We start from the raw sequence: 16,505 nt of genomic DNA, 5'->3' as shown, positions 1-16,505 counted from the left end.
TACTGTAAGAAACAACTTTTATTAAGTAATTCAGTCAAACTTTGAACATAACATTAGTGCCAGGCAGGCATACATTAAGGATTTTTTTCCAGCAATGAAAAAAACTGCCCAGCACAAGTAATTCCAGATACTGATTCATCCAAAATTGATCCCAGGCTTCCTCCGGTTTTCTGGGAAACACTTTGTTTATAAAAGTCAAAGTTATATTAACCAAGAAACATTACTTGGAAGTTTCTAAAGTCATCCCTTTCCAGCTGTGCTGCAGGTGATAGTATACCAAAGAGCTCTAGTATTCCATTCTTTGTGGGGAGTGGGCTGAAGAAATTCAGTTCATTAAATAAATGTAAAATAAGGGTTATATTTACAGCTCATGGGTTTTGGTATGAAATGGGAATATGGGTAGTAAATGGGAGGCAAGGGAGAGGCACTTGTGGACTAAAGCCAGAAGCAGAAGCACAACAGCAGAGAACTGTGTGGCACACAATTCCACTACTGCCTGGCTTCCAGATGCTTGAGGTTCAGAAAATTGCCAGTACTTCCTCAGCCAGGTTGGCAGAAATGGCTTAGAACTGCCTCTACTAGCAATGACCTGTTCCTGACTTGCCTTGGCAGGCAGATCACTGTGAACTCAAGTGCATTATTTCCCCTTAAGTCAAAGGAGGCTGACCACTGTCCCTTGGGTCAGATCCCAGCTGGAGGTTCAGAAATGCTTAACAGCTTGTTCTACACATGAAGCAAAATAAGATATAACACTTCAGGTAGCAAATGAGAACTCCCATTTTAGAATGCTCCCCTAATGGGAAAGCGCCCTGCGGGTTAAAAACTAGCACACCAGGAAGAAAACTCTATGATTAGGTTCTTACCTGCTGTGCTAGCTTTCTATGTTCATGGACTATTTTTTGTGCAAAATTCAATAAATGTTAAAATGTTTTTCTCTTACTTGCCCTCTGCAATGTCATTGCCCATTCTGATGCCTCTGGATTTCACCCCCTCATTCCACTGCATATTCAGACCCCCACCCCCTGTAAGTGCTGCCCTGTGGATTAATTTCGTTTCCTAACAATGAACAGAAAGAAACAACTCTTCTAGTGACAACTTGGCTCTGAGGCACCTGTGGAATCTGCTAATGAAGCAATTAGTGGTATGGACAAGGAAATAAATTATCTCAAGACCAGGCAAACCTATACAAAGAACTGGCCTGGATAACAAAGGAGGTTACTCTTTTTTTCAAAAAATAAATACTTTGTTTCTTTATTCTGCCCTTTGAAAAAGTTTTTTTCCTAAACGTGCAGCTTGTGGAGCAAAGCAAGTCAACTGTAAAAAAGACAAGTGACCAGCCAACATCTATCTCTCTGATCCATACCCTCAACGTACAGTTGTTTCTCTATCCGTAGCCACATCAGGACCACCAAAACTTGACAACTCTCCCCCTAAACCCCCTCCCTCAACAATGGCACCCAAACCTTTCACTGCTGCTGCTCACTGGGCTGCCTTGTAAAACAGCAGCAGAAGGCAGCAGGAACTCACACCTGCACTGGGGGCACTCAACTCACTCCACAATTCAGTCACACAAACAAAGGCATTTTCATGTCCAGTGCTGTGGCCCAGTCTAGTTAATCGCTCAGTATTCTCCACTACTATTATGGGCTCCCGGGTGCTGTGTGGGGACATACACAGGTTCCTTCTTCTTGTCTCCTGAGAAACATCACGGAAACCAGCGTTTAGACCTGCAACACAGCATCATCCATGATCAGGGGACTCTGGGAGATTTGAACATAGATCCATGGTGAAAGGAAGGACTGGCTCCCCCCCCCGCCCCCAATCCTGCTTAGTGTGGGCCAGAGGAGCAGCATGTGCCACAAGCACCTGCAAACCAAGGATCCTGCCCACCCCACCCTGCCAGTCTCTAGCTCAGGAGCTGGATCCACCTCCCATCAACTCCAGCCAAGAATGATGAGAACTGATAGTTCAGCCGCATCCCAAGGGCCACCTGTATTCCACTAAGGAAAACTCCCAGTCTCCCAACCCCAACTGCTGATTTCTAAAGTGGGGCCTCACACACTTTGTTTTACGGAAATGGCTCAAGTTGGCTTCCCATGGTCTGTTGGAAGGATAGAGTGTCAAGGCCACAGACAGGGGCTGAGGTTCTATGGCCTGGATCCCTTGGGCACATTGGCAAGGTCCTGTCCACTTACCGCTGAAACGTACTGGCTTTTGGGGAAACAGGTTTTCTGCTCTGTGGGGGAGGGAAAAGCAGAGCCTTCGGGGATGGGGAGGGGTGAGCCAAGGTCTTCACAGAAGCTCTCCTGGGGAGCACTGGATACGCAGCCACTGTCGGAGCCACTGGAGCCACTCCTGGACATGCATTGGGAGGAGGATTCTGAGCTCTCAGTCGCTGGGGACAAAAAGAAGAAATTCAGCCACTAGACAAAAGAGTCCATCAGGGGTAGAAGTATATCCCAGCCAGATGTGTAAGAAACTGCAGCCCCAAAGAACCCACTCAGCTTCTGGGGAGCAGACACAGCAATGCTCTAAACACTTCCAACCTTTCCACGTCCTAGTTTAGACCACACTCTGACTGTCCATCCCATGCTCAATGACTAGCTTATGATCTATAGCAGGCTCTCCTTTTGGACTGCTTGCCCCCATTTCTAAGGTTTATAGTGCCCTCCCTTTCTTCTCAGTGTCCTTAGGAACCACAGCAGCTGGAACTGGGGAACCATCACAAAACAGCAAGTAAGTGCACAGGGGGAGGATAGCTTGCAAGAGGGCCAGAAAGTAAAGTTGCTCATAGCATGAGTGAACGATGCAGCCATGGACTGAAAGAGAGAGTCTAGAATCTCTCTCTCTCCCCCACCCCCCATTCTGCCAAGCCAAGCAGCCATCTGCAACACACAATGGTTTTAGAAACTCCCAGAGAGCAAGGATGGCTTCTGAACAGGGCTGAGAGAACTGAGGGCTCATACGTACTCATGGAAGGCTGGCTGCTGGTCTCGTTCTCCATCTCATCCTCCTCTATGCATGTGCCCGCATCCAAGGAGTGGCTGGTTGAGAGCATGCTGGGCAGCAGAGACTGGCTCAGGTACATGTGCAAGTTGAGAGGCCCAAGCACTGTGCAGGAGGAGGATGGGCTGCCAGCAGGCAGTGGTGTTTGTGACCTCTTGTAAGGGTTGGCGTGGTCAAACAGAGAGACGGCAATAGAAGCCCGAGTCCTGGCTCCTGCCACAGAGCAAAAAAGGGGAGAAGGAAGTCATGAAGAGCTGGATAGCAGCTGCGTGGGTCCTTGAGGGGGGCTGGGGTGTGAGAGGGTGAGGTAGACTTACCCCTGCCTTTCATAATGTAATCAATGGCACGGTCATGGATGGCAGCTTCACTCGGCTTGATGTCCAGGAAAGGCTTGTTTCCCACACCCATGGACACCATCTCCTGCATGCGGATCTCTGGGGGTGACAACAGCCATGAGGAACATGCCTAGCCTCACAAAAAAGTAGCTCTGTGAGTTCTCAGGGCCACCAAGCCCAGCCTCTGTTTCTGGCAAGACAAGCAGATTTCTGGTAGAAGGGGCAACTTAGATCAAACTTGGTGAACCAGGTCACATAGCTTGGCTGCCTCTGGAGTAGCAGCTCTGGGCACAAGGAGTCCTAAAGGACAAAGCAACCGCCAGACCAAGAAGCTTGTCCCAGGCAGTTGTCAATGCTCTAGTTAATCTTTCCCAAGAGAGTCATCTTGCTGGCATCTCCCAGGTATTACATGTTAGCCAGGGGAAAAAACAACTGGTAGTATTGGGGAGGGTCACCTGGTGCAGTGAAGTCCAGGGCTCCTGGGCCTTGCCTAGCTGGCACTTGCAGCTCTCCTCCCTTCTGCATATGGCACGACAAACTGCCCCCTCTCTCTCAGACACCAGACAGAGCACCTCTATTTTGTGTGACCAGTCACTCTAGTGGGAGTGGGGGCTTCCATGGAGAATCCCAGGAACCAATGACCTACTGCATGTCTGCAACTGTCATGCCCAGAGAAGAACCTGGAGGCCCTATCCAACAAGCTGCCTGTGCCGCCCCTGCTGTTGCTTCCATGAGCCACTCATTCTGACAGAAAGGATTCAATGGTCCCACAGAGAATAGGGTGCCTGGGCTTTACGGATGCCAACCTTTATTGCGGGCAGCCTGCTCCCACAGGATCTTGGTAATGTCACTGGTCCAGGCCAGCTTGGTCTCGGGGCTACTGGCCTGCAGGACGTAGGTGTCACTCGATTTCCGCCTTCTAAACCAGATCTCAAAGCGCAGCCCACTCTCGCCGGAGTTCTCAGTCAGACCAATGTCTGCTGTCTGCAGGGACAGAGCAAGTGAGTCAGCAAGCCAGGAGGCAATTGGGGTCACATGCTGGGCTGAGGGTATACATGGTGAGGCAGAGGCGGCTCCTGAGCTGCTGCCATGATGATCCACCTCAGTGGTGTGGTGTGATTTAGTGCTTACAAATGGGAAAAGTTCAGCCTTGGTAAGCTTGACAGGGAAGGTGACGTACGATGCACTTGGGAACATGAAGGTGTGAAAGCCCTGCCCTCCAACTCACACAGCCCACAAGCCGCACGTGGGCTCCAGAAAAAACCCTAGTGCCACTGCCTACTGGCTAGCTGAGCATCTGGTTGCAATGCATGCACACACCTTGATGTATCAAAAATCGTGCAGGTCTGCCTGAGGCAGCTGATAAAACTGGCTGCCTGAATGTGTGACATCGTGCTTCCCCCAAGTTTTCTCTTGCACAGCCTGTGAAGAAGGCACCCCCCTCCCTATCTGGTGCCATTTTAGTTTCTTGGAGAGGCAGCAGCACTCGCAAGCAGCAGTGGGCAGCCTTACCTTAAAGGAGCGCTTGTAGATGTAGACATCCAGCCCCCCCTCAACCCGCTTGGGCTTGCTGAAAAGGATCAGGTCTTCAAAGAGAAAGACATGGCGCTGGCACTTCCTGCGGCCCAGGCAGACGCTGAACTCATCCTGGCGCACCAGCTGCCCCTGCTCCTTGAGGTTCACCTGGGCACAGAAACCCGTTCATTCATTTGCAAAAAGGTCTGGACTGGCAACATTCTGGGGGGTGGGGAATGATGTCAGTTGTACATGGGAGTAGAGGACTGCGGGCCACGGGGACAAGCAGCAGGTGCCCTGTCGCCAAGGGCAGCCTGACAGGCCTCTGATGCCAGAGTCCCTCTTGCTCCATCCCAGAGCAGTCGGTTTCTAGCCTGCCTTGCACTCCAGGATGTGAGGCTGCTGCACCGAGATCCCTTTTCATGGGATCAAGGAGATGCAGAGGCAGCCAGGAGCTCAGCTGGTGCTGTTCCTGGCAGGAATCCGCTCCCCTCCCCTGCCCCTCATCCTCCCAGCCCACTCACATCACAGTCCCGGATGGCATCCATGGCCAGGAGGTCGTTGCCGTGACGCAGCTGGAAGCGCACCATCTCCTCGGCGGCTTGCAGGTAGGCCAGCTCCTGCTCCTGAGCCTCCCCACACTGCTTGATCAGGTCCTTCAGGAGGAGGGCGTACTTGCTCATGCGCTGGATGGGCTTCAGCAGGTAGGAGGCCAGGTCCATCTTGTCCCCCAGCTGCATCTGCTTGAGCTGGAGGCCAGAGCGGGAGAGCGGAGCTGAGTGGCTGGAGCCAGAGAAAGACCAAGGGCCGCTCCACTCTAGTCCAACGCCTGGAAGGGGTTGCTGGGAGGGGACAGGACTTACCCTGAAAAAAGAGTTCCCACGGCTGGCCAGGAGCGAGTCAGACTTGGGCTTGTTTTTGCTGTAGAGAGCATACATCCCAAACTGATCTTTCTGCAAAAAGGGTTAGAAGCACACAGGCCCCCCACAAAGGGAGGCCACAGACTCTGTCAAGGGATTGGCCACAAGCACACAGGCACAAAATACAGAGCTTGGGCCTCAAGGAGAGTAGAGCGCTGCAGACCTTCATGCTTCCAAAGGTGATGGCAGGCCCAGGCTAGGCCATGTCCAGAGAAGATAGTGGAGGCCCCATCCTGGAGGCCTTCAGCTTGTGCTCCTGCTGACTCTCCTTTATCCTGTTCCCCTTTGCAAAATCCTCTCAGCAGGCCTTGTTCATCTGCCTGACCACCTCTCCCTCCCGCTCCTGCAGTGGTCCTTGGGTCTAGAGCTAGAAACACTGGTGTTGTGGACGGGCATTTCCCCTCGGGAGCCCTAATCCTTACCCTGAGGCCTGCCTGCCCACCTACCAAAGTTCCCTGCAACCAGCCCCTCCCCAGCCCTGCCCGAGTTTCTCCAGGCCCCTTACATGTCTCAGGAAGCAGTGGCTGACCCGCAGCGGGTGGTTACAGCAGTTCTCCAGTTCCCGCAGGAAGTACTGGCTATGGAAGTCATAGAGCTTCTCCAGGTTCCCAAAAATGACACTCCGCTTCCCCCGCAGGTCTTGGGGAAGGTCCAGCCGCTCCATCTCAGGGAAGTAGCTCTCAATGATGTAGCGCAAGGACCGGACGTACTCCTGCTCAGTCATCACCATCTCCTCAATGATGTGCCGCAGTTTGCTGCAAGAGAGGAAGCCAGGAGCAAAGTTGGAGAATGGTGAGAAGAGGCCTTGATTCTTCAAGGTCTGTGGGGCCAGAGGGAGAGCCTACCAGCTTGCTTGGAAAAACAAGCTCTTCCCCAACAGCTGCAGATAAAAACACATCCCTGAAGCATTTTTAATCTGCAACTGCCCAAAAAGACGTCTCTCCAACCTCACCAGTTTCTTCTTGCCTTTTTGAACAGTGCTCCATGCTTAAGCTGCCAACTGTTCTGCCAGCTGACTCCCCCTGCTGGTCCATTCTCCCTCTCCAAAATTAAATAACAGGGAACATCTACACTACAAACATATGCTGGTGCTACTCCACTTTAACTGCCCGGCTGTAGATTGTTGACAAGCTGAGAACACCCAGCTCCCTGAATGAGGAGTCCCAAAGGGGCTGGCTGTTAAGCAGGCTTCTGACTGGATCTGCCCACAGCCCCACTTGGACGGCTGTTAGCAGGTGATACTCCGACCTCATCCATACCTACCTGCCCAAGCTCTTTGCCTCTGGTATGGAGAGGCTGCTCCTCTGCTCCGCTTGCAAGCCGCCAGGTGCCCAACTGGTTGGGCCAAGGTGTTGCCGGGCCACATGCTCAGTACTGCTCACTTCCAGCCCCTTGATGAAGACGCCGGTGTTGCCATAACGGGCTGGCTCACTCAGAGTCCGCTGGCAGCCAGAGTGCAGTCCCTCTGTGCAGGGCAAGTCAAAACTCTGGGCCTTCCTCAGGGGCCTTTTGGGGAATGGCTGCTGGCTAGAGGCTGGGGTGGAGGGGCGGGAGGGTCCTGCCTCCAGGACTTCCACAATGCTCTCCAGGGTAACCTTCTCCTTCTTATAAGCCTCTGGAATGACCTGGCTTGGGAGCACAACCTGCTCCCCAGTCCACCCAGGGAGACAGAAGGGGAGTGGCCCCTCCAAAGGCGGCCTGCCCTCCTGGCTGAACTCTCCCTCAGGCGATGGCTTCAAGTCAGGAGGGCACAGAGAACTCTTGGTCCTCAGGGCAGCTTCCAGCTTCATCTCAAAGCCCAGCATGGTCTCCTGGCACTTGGACCAGGCTAGCTGCCATTGCTTCAGGGCACGGCTGCTCTTCAGCTGGCATGCCAGCTCCTTCATCTCCTGGAATCTGGCACTACTGATTTCTGGGTGCTGCCTCTTGTAGCTCTCCAGGCTCCTGAGAGCTGAAGCACAATCCTCAAGGGAGCTGCCCTCCTCTGTGCTGATGCTGGAAAGGTGGCGCATGCCCTCCAATGCCCATTCGTAAGCCTGTAGGGGTGGGACAAGGAAAGAGTGATCAGTGGAGGGAGGGAGGATGGGTGGGGTCCACAGACCTCTGCAGCTAGGCTACAACAAGAGGCTCTCTATCTGAGGCTAGGCCCTGTCACCAGCCTGACTAACTGCCAGGCACGGCTGCCAGGTTGTGATGGAGGCAGCAGCAGCTTGGCTTGCTCAGGCCCTCCCTAGGAAAGGCGGCGCTTGGAGCTGTCTAAGGAAGGCCCTCTTCTCCTTTGTCCACAGTCTGCAAGCCACATCAAGCTTTTCCATGCTCCTTCCTCTGCCCCCAACCCACCTTTTCTCTCCTGCTCCATTTTCATCTTTTTCTCTAGAATCTTGTTTGAGCAAACGTGTGTCAAGTATCACATGGACTGCTAGGACTGGGGCATTGGCTGACTCTACAGACAGCAAAGACACAAGACTGGAAAAGGCCCCCAAGCAGAGTGCAGGGGATGCATTGGCCTGCTGCCTGTAGTGGGAAGATCAATGTGGCAGGATCAGTCCCGAAATGCCCCGCATCCACCAATACTCTGCCCCAACAATAGATTTGTGGGGAGTTGTTCCAGAGAGGAATCCCCCTCTCCCACCACCACCACCACCACCACCACCAAGAAAGCAGTATGTGTTGGTGTGTGTGTGTGTGTGTGTGTGTGTGTGTGGTCAGAGGGTGCCACCAGAGGGTGCCTTGTGTGTGTGGAATCCTCCCGGGGTCAGCAACCTTTTTCAGCCGTGGGCCGTCCACCGTCCCTCAGACCATGTGGTGGGCTGGACTATATTTTTTTTGGGGGGGGGGAATGAACAAATTCCTATGTCCCACAAATAACCCAGAGATGCATTTTAAATAAAAGGACACATTCTACTCATGTAAAAACATGCTGATTCCCAGACCGTCTGCGGGCCAGATTTAGAAGGCAATTGGGCCGCATTCGGCCCACGGACCTTAGGTTGCCTACCCCTGCCTCAGCCCCAAACTGAAAACAACTGTCCCCAGAGGGAATGTGGAGAGCTCTGGCGGATATGGAGTAGGGCTAAGCCAAAGGAGGGATTCAGCCTTAAAGAATAGCACAAGTGGACAAGCTGTGAATGCAGAACATGACCCCCTGCACGCCGTAATTCAGACATAACTGCATTGGAACAGAGATCGCTCCTGCAACCAACTCCGAAACGAGAGCTAGTGCAGAACATTGCCTCGCATCTCAATAAAAGTGACCCCCTTTTGCCAGTTTCCAAGAAAGGCTTTTGGGGGCTGGTGGTGGTGAGAAATGCAGTAGCCTATGGCTGTCTCTTTCTGCTTCAGTGAGGCCACTCCCACGTCCATTCAGATGATTGGCTTCGTTGTTCCTCACCCCCCTCTTCCAGGTTAGGCCTGGTTGGTTCTAGTCTGGACCAGATTCTGAATAAATGTAAGCGGGAGATGGAAATAGAGCACAGTGCAGCCAAAGCCTGTCAGAAACAAAGTAAGGAGTGCTGAGCAGGACTTAGGTCCTCATGAATGCCATCTTGGTTGCCAGACTGTAGTGGGTATTTTGGGCGGATGGGAGTGCATTCTGTAGCATATGTGGAGAGTCCACATATTATTCTACTTTATTAATTGCTCTGTAATACTTTCCCAAGTGTTGCTTTGGTATTGTTGTCTAGAGCAGTGTTTCCCAACCGGTGTGCCGCGGCACACTACTGTGCCGTGAGACACCGGCTGGTGTGCCGTGGGAGGGAGGCGGGCGAGTCGGGCGGCGAGAGGCGGCGGCGAGGATCCGCGTCGAGCCGGGGGCGGCTCCGCGGTGGTGGTGCCAAGCGGCGGGGCAGCTCGCGCAAAAGGGAGGAGCGCGAGACAGCGGAGGAGGAGGAGGCCGGCATGTCCGGGCAGCAGCAGCAACAGCAGCAGCAGCAACTCCCGGCGACGGCTCCTCCTCCGCCCGCTATCGCCGCCGCCGCCTCAGCTGCCCTCGCTCTGCTGCCTCCTCCCACCCCGGCAAGGGGAAGGGAAAAAACGTTCACTTTTGTGCGCCCCCCCCCCCCCGCGTGACGCTGCGCGCTGACGTCACGGGGCGGGGCTTTAATGGTGGTGTGCCGCGAGATTTTTTTCCGGTAAGCAGGTGTGCCGTTGCCCAAAAACGTTTGGGAAACACTGGTCTAGAGGGCAGCATTGCAACCCCCCCACCCAGAACATTTGTGTTACAAGATTTCCACAGGAAGCCACAGGGCATACTGAGCAGTCTGCCCACCTCAAAACTTTTGCAGGAGCAAATAGCACTGAAAGTGTGATCGCATATACCGCCCCGCCCCCACCCTGAACACAATACAGCCCATAAATGTAGAGTTTAAAGGACACGGGGGGGGGGGAGGTTCCATAACGGCTGGCCTTTACAGCCTGAGACAGCATCCCACACAAAAGACTAATAAAACAGAGCCTACAAGAAAACGTGTCTTCATGAAAGAACTCTGCATATCCTTGGTATGTCCAGTCCTGTGCTCACAATACTGGTCCCACTGCAGACATGCAGAGAACTCCAAGGCCAGCCCCCAAGGGGGGGGGGAGTTGTGGGCTGAAAAGAAGAGCAGATGCCAAGAGTCTGATGCCTGCCACTTTGAACAGAGCAGGCTGAGCAAGGGATGTGTTCAGGCTCCCTCATTAGACATGCATTTCCAGCTGGGCCTGGAAAATCATCTGCAAGCCCAGGCTGCATCTGCAACTCCGATGCTCCCTGTCTCCAGTTTCCGTGGCACAAAAGAGATAAGAATCACAGAGTTGTAAGGGATCTTGAGGGTCATCAAATCCAACCCACTGCAATGCAGTAATCACAGCTAAATAATTCCTGACTGACGGCCACCCAACCTATGTTTAAAAAGCTCCAGTGAAGGAGAGTCCACTACCTTCCAAGGCAGCCTGTTTCTCTGTTGGACAGCTCTTACTGTTAGACCATTTTTCCTAATGTTTAGTTGGAAGGAGCAGGAGGAGGAAGGTGAAGAGGATGTGAGGCCAGCAGCCCTGAGAGTATCAGTTTAACACAGAAGCAGGATCAACAAGTCAGCACAGGGACAGTCTAGGAAGTTTTGTGGTCCCCATCCTCTCCTTTTACTCATGCAGATACACCAGCATACAGTGCAAACAGAGTTCCACACTGATACTTCCCCAAAAGGCCTCCTTATATTTTTACTTATTAAGACAATGCTTGGCTAGGAAACATTTTTAGTATCTATATACTTGGTGCAAAAGAAAGCGCAGATAGCCTGCCCTGAGCCTTTAATGTTGAGACCTCCAGAGGTTGTTGGGCTGCAGCCCCCACCCTCATCTCTGATCAACATCTGGAGGATCACAAGTTCCCCACCCCTAATTTCATGGGAGAGCATTTTCTATCAGTCAAAGTTGGGGTGATTGTTCCTGGGTGCCAGCTGCTCCTCCCTCTTTGCCTTCCCTCATCACAGATGAGAAACTGGCCAGCCAAGAAAAAAGGCAAGAGTTGGGGGGGGAGTGGGGGGAGGCCTTCCCGCATCCTGGGTGAACTCTACACTCCCCCAAAGACAACAAGCCCCTCTGCTTCCTATTTGGGTTAACTTTGCATGGGAGGCTGCATCTCCTTTCTTTTCTTCTCCCTGCTACTGATACCCCCAAGCAGCTAAGAGAGAAAAACAGTATCCCCTCAGAAATGAACCCCCTGCAAGACAAAGGAAAGAAGCTCCAGCATACCTTCATCCTTCTGCCAAGAGGCTCTGTAGCACAGGGTGAACCACCAAAAGTGTAAAGCCCAATGGAAGTCCTGCTCTTGTCTCCTCTGCAGCCAAAGCCAAACCCAGCCCCAAAAGTAACCAATGAGGGGGCTTCAGTCAAAGAGCCAGCCTATTCACAGGCAAATGCTCCCTGCTGAAGTGCCAGATGGAAGAAGGGGGCAGGTGGGGGTGCTGGAGAGAAGGGTTGGAGTCAGCACAAGAGTGGGGGGAGGAGGAGAGGCTCCAGGGCCTGTGAGGGACAGCACTCCATTACTGCTCCTAAGCAAAAAAGCTCTTACAGAGACAGGCACCAAAACAATCCAAACACCCCCACCCCACCTCCTCTCAGGGGTGCCTGGTGCTCTTTTGTCCTTGCTTATAGGAGATACACAGTCTCCCATTCTTTTCAGGAAATTAGAATAACCTACCCCCAACCTGAGGCATTTGAACTACTTGCTGACCAGTGGTGGCTTGTACAGGTGAATGAGTCGCCACAGATCAAACTTTACTGGCAGGACTCAAATGCCATCACTTTCAACAAAGGCAGTTAGTTCACACATTCAGCCAAGAGGAATCAAGCCTCCGTGAGTGACATATGCGTTTCCATGACTGGAATTAGGAACTATGGAATGTAACCTGTGATTCTTTGGCAAAGAATGTTGCTTTTTCTTTTTTAAGTATAGAAAGTAAGACTGTTTTCTGAGAAGCCTCAACGCTGCCCAGCCACTGGCCAAGACACAGAATATGACCTCTTGTCCCAAATCTCTCTTGAAGCAGGGAAGGGGTGTCAGCTGCCTGACTTTTGTTGAACCTGTTGGAAGTGCTGGGATGCAACTCAGCTTGTATTAAGGCCAGTAAGATGGCATGGGTATGGGCTCATCCACACTTCTGCTTGTCCTGTGTCTCAAAAGTCCAAGTGATTTTCTGATTGTCTCTGGCTTTCTAGGCAAAGGCCAAGCGGTTTTGCCTTTGTCCTGCCTCATTACCCCGGAAAACCCACTCTTTCACACAAAATTGGAACAAACAACAATGTGCAGAAAACCCAATTGCCCTTTGTTCTGAGTGCTAAACCACAAGTTTTTGCAGGGGAAAGTGGCAGGGCAAAGGAAGTGTGAATGAGCCCTTAGGAAAGAGTTCCTAATTCTAGCTAGCAATCATGCATTTCCTATAATAAACATAGCTCTCTTATTTTCATACTCAAAGTCTCACTGTGATTGCTTTCAGGCTAAAAAGCATCCAAACAAGGATCCATGACTAAGCTCAACTTCTGCTGTGGCATATAAATGCATGGCAGTGAATCTGAACAGAAGTTACATTAGGGGACATCTGTCTCCCTCTACAGAACTCACCTGGTCAAAGAATTCATACAGCTTGATGGTCTGGCCTATCCGGCTCCTGCTGGCCTCCAGCTGGCTGCAGAACCTCTGGAACTGGGTTCTGTACATCTGCAACTTGACACGACACCCTGCGTGCAGCTCAGCAGAGGAAGCATCTTCCCACTTGTCCATCTCTCTCAGAGATTCCCAACCCCTTCGGCAATATTCCTGGAAACAAAGCCCAACAGCAAATCATTGCATCGCCTCTGGCGGATACATGCAGCTTCTCCTGGTCTTGCAAAGATCCTGAAGGCTGATTAAGCTGACTATTCCAATGTGGTCCTGGGACCTTTCTTGGCATGAGGACCAGCCCTGGTCATATAGGCCTGCCTGGTGGAATCATCATGACTCACTAACCTCTGGAAAGGCTGTAAAATGTGGCCAAAGACCAGGTGGGTTGAGCTGAGGGGGTCTCAACATGGGACAGAGATGCATGAAAGTGGCCTTTCCAGACTACAACTCCCAACAGCCCTAGATGTCCAAGATCAGGGATGATGGAAGTTGTAGTCCTGAAGATCAGGGGAGCACTATGGGCCCTTTGCCTAGCAATGTGCATGTGTGTGGAGGATTGGGGGTACATGACAAAGAAAAATAAGAGGCAGCCAGTGTATATGCCACAGCACTGCAGGCAAGAAATGTTCCTGCCAAAATCCATCTCATCTTTCCTCCTCACAAGAAGCTAAGCCACCCAGGCATAGGGCTTGCAAATGCAGGGGAAACCTCCATTCCTGAATAGAGACGAGAGCTGTCCCCAAGACATTTTTCACTGCCTCGCTTGCTCTGTTCTCCTAGTGCTGGCTTGGCTGCCCCACAGCTCCAAGTTCTGCTGCACTTCAGCCCCAGTTCCTAGTTTCACCGCTAGGGGGAAGTCTTTTGAAGATTTCAATCCCTCTTTAACGTACTTCTCATTTCCCTTTCAGAAGACTATTTGCAAGTATTCGATAGCTGGTTTTTTTTCTTGCTCTCAGGGGTTAATGTTGGAGAGACAAGTTACTAAGGGTGTAAGGTAAAAAGGTAAAGGACCCCTGGATGGTTAAGTCCAGTCAAAGGCGACTAAGGGTGTAACTGGCCTGCTCTAACAGTAGGTGGTGATGTAACCTCTCTTGTCACTTGGCTAGAGTGCATAGTTTCCTCTATATTGTTCAAATGTCCTCTTTAACGTCTTATTACGGTTTCTTCTGCTGAATCTAGCTGTGCAGCATTGCTTACCATTGCTTGCACAGCTGCTTACTCTTACTGTATTTTTTTCTCAGTTCTACTAGAAGTTAGAATGCTTGTCAAAATTTCATGACATCACAACAGCCCTTTTAACTGCTGCCAAGAGTCTTCAGTGCCATCGCAAGCAAAATCTCTAAGCACATTGCAATACAGACTGGAATAAGGGAGGGGGAATAGTGTCCTGCAACTTCCACTCCAACACTGTTGCAAGGGAAAAAAGATGAGTTCTGAGCAGCAATGGCGAAGAAATTTGATTCAGTTGACATTTAAAGCCAAATCAATCATATTTGCAGTTTCCAAAATGTTATGAGAATTGAAACACAGAACAATCCTTTGAAATTCATGCTTATCCAAATTTTGTGCTGCTGTTCTCCAATCAATGTTTACATATATGCATATATGAGAAAGGGCACATAAATGTGGACTATATTAGTAAAAAATAAAATACAAAAGGGCATTTTGTTAAAAGAAATCGCTCACAAAAATGTGTGCATTAGTCTAAACTGCATTTAATAATGTATTTATTAGGATATATTTGCACTAAATGCTGAAGAATGTCCATTAATATTTTTTTAATGCAAATTGCTGCAGAAATGTGGAGAACTGAATCTGAGATTGGAAAAATGAGAAAGTAAGGGCCTGTTCACACTTCCGTTTGCCCTGCGGTTTCTTAGAATTTGCATCAAATCAGTAACATGGCCAAAAGCTTTTCATTTATATACCAATGTAGAAATGAAGAAAAAAAAAACCCAACCAAAATAAGCCATGCTTTTTATTACTGTGTTGGAACAAAAGAAAAACCCCTTTAAGACCAAATAGAAATTTGTTGCCCTTCTGATCCAATCCTTTTCTGGGCACCTGAACAGAAAAAACACTCATTTTCCCTTGTGGCACATTGTGCGAGTGTTCCTCTTTCGCCTCTTTCAGAGTTGCCTCCTTGAAATAGCATGGAGGAAGACGTGGCATGGGAACCCAGAATCCCGCACAAAACTTGTGGCAGTACTAATCTGCACTGCGACAAGCAGAAGAACATGGAACAAATGGATGTGCAGATAAACCCCAAGAGAGCTAAAGTGGACAGATCTTTCCATCACTGGTTCTGAGGTATGTATGTGCACATATGCATATAAAAATCAGGAGACTCCCAGTCTCCAGTGAGGACCCACTGCAGTTGCCCATGCAGAGTCCTGTCTGCAGATCCTAAAGTTCACCAAGGCACAACCAATGTACAATGAAAGTTTTCTTTGAGCCAAGGTTCTTTAGGGCTTAGCCCCAGAACCTCTTTTCATGTCACTGCTCAGCCTTGGAATATGATATATTAATGAAAAAGTGTTTGCCTCTAAACAAAGCAGCCAGCCTGTGGATTTGTGCGGAGAGTGTTGGGAGAGGACTTACACTTGCAACGAGCTCAAAGTCCTGGAACTGCCTCTGTGCTTTAAGCAAGACCTCCAAAGAACCATCCAGCTCACTCAGCTCTGTGAGCCGTGTTTGACCAACATTCTCCATCCATCTGCTGACCTACAAGAGGCAAAAAGGTAGATCAAGGCCAAGAAGAAGCCTCTCCGCCTTCAGAGAGCAAAACCACACACTCCTGTTCCTGGAAAGAATGGGAGTCACCCCGCCCTTTGGTCTACTAGGGAATGAGTGGTGCCTCCTCCACCTCCCACTTAAGGGAATCTCCTCTCCTCTCATTTAGCCTTCTAGATTATTATTATTATTAAACTCTGCCATGTGATTCTATGCTACTTTCAGATTTTGATCTCTTTCCGTGTTGTTTATTTTTATCCTGTTTTGTGTTGTAAGCTGCCTTGAGAAGTGGCTACTTAAAAATACTTAGAATGAATAAATCCATATGCTTGTAATGACAGAGGGCGGGCTCTGGAGCTCTTTGCTCAAAACTTTGAGTATGAGGTCTCTTGACTCCAGAGACTGGGACGGTGCAATTGTGGCACTTCACATTGCTCCTAGAGTTCCTAGATGCTGCTGCTCATGCTGCTAGCACAGTCCTTATGTCATGGATGTTTTTGGGAACCTTACCTGCCAAGCCCAGGGAAAGGCCCTGTCCCACTGCTCTTCCAATAACAGAAAACATGAGTCCAAACTGGATGCAGGATGCACATCTATCTACTGACCTCTAAAATGCAAGCCTTTTTAACAAGTGGTGTTAACCTGCTCCAGTGATGGATCACAGCCAATCAACCTCAACCCCAGGCTACAAGACTGAGTGGCCAAAGGAGGTGAAAGAAACTCCCATTGGCCCAAGGCTTGCCAATCATCACTATTTCAGCCCCGTCAAGATTTAATTTCAGCCATCCCAGGTTCTGTTTAGTGGACATTCTGCTTCACTGTCAACACCAACCCCTGAGCCCGACTGTGCATAGTTTT

The 16,505-nt window shown here is 50.5% G+C and overlaps 1 protein-coding gene across 9 annotated transcripts in view; it reads right to left on the bottom strand.

Moving 5' to 3' along the window:
• PLEKHG4 (pleckstrin homology and RhoGEF domain containing G4) overlaps positions 1–16,505 on the bottom strand; it is a 62,800-nt gene continuing 46,295 nt past the window's right edge. For all 9 annotated transcript variants that reach the window (XM_083514909.1, XM_083514904.1, XM_083514908.1 and 6 more), the window contains 12 exons: positions 15,516–15,638; positions 12,876–13,070; positions 7,040–7,812; positions 6,282–6,531; positions 5,720–5,809; positions 5,381–5,605; positions 4,854–5,024; positions 4,148–4,325; positions 3,324–3,440; positions 2,971–3,219; positions 2,196–2,395; positions 1–1,727 (listed from right to left, as the gene is read on the bottom strand). In XM_083514909.1, the coding sequence (XP_083371035.1) occupies positions 1,722–1,727; positions 2,196–2,395; positions 2,971–3,219; positions 3,324–3,440; positions 4,148–4,325; positions 4,854–5,024; positions 5,381–5,605; positions 5,720–5,809; positions 6,282–6,531; positions 7,040–7,812; positions 12,876–13,070; positions 15,516–15,638 (2,577 nt within the window). In that variant the 3' untranslated portion in view covers positions 1–1,721. The remainder of the gene's footprint in view (positions 1,728–2,195; positions 2,396–2,970; positions 3,220–3,323; positions 3,441–4,147; positions 4,326–4,853; positions 5,025–5,380; positions 5,606–5,719; positions 5,810–6,281; positions 6,532–7,039; positions 7,813–12,875; positions 13,071–15,515; positions 15,639–16,505) is intronic.

The sequence above is a fragment of the Podarcis liolepis genome (genome assembly GCF_965112155.1).
Source record: "Podarcis liolepis genome assembly, chromosome: 7".
Lineage (NCBI taxonomy): Eukaryota > Metazoa > Chordata > Lepidosauria > Squamata > Lacertidae > Podarcis > Podarcis liolepis.
Note: the sequence above shows the minus strand (reverse complement) of the source record. Positions and strands in the feature narration are given on the sequence as shown.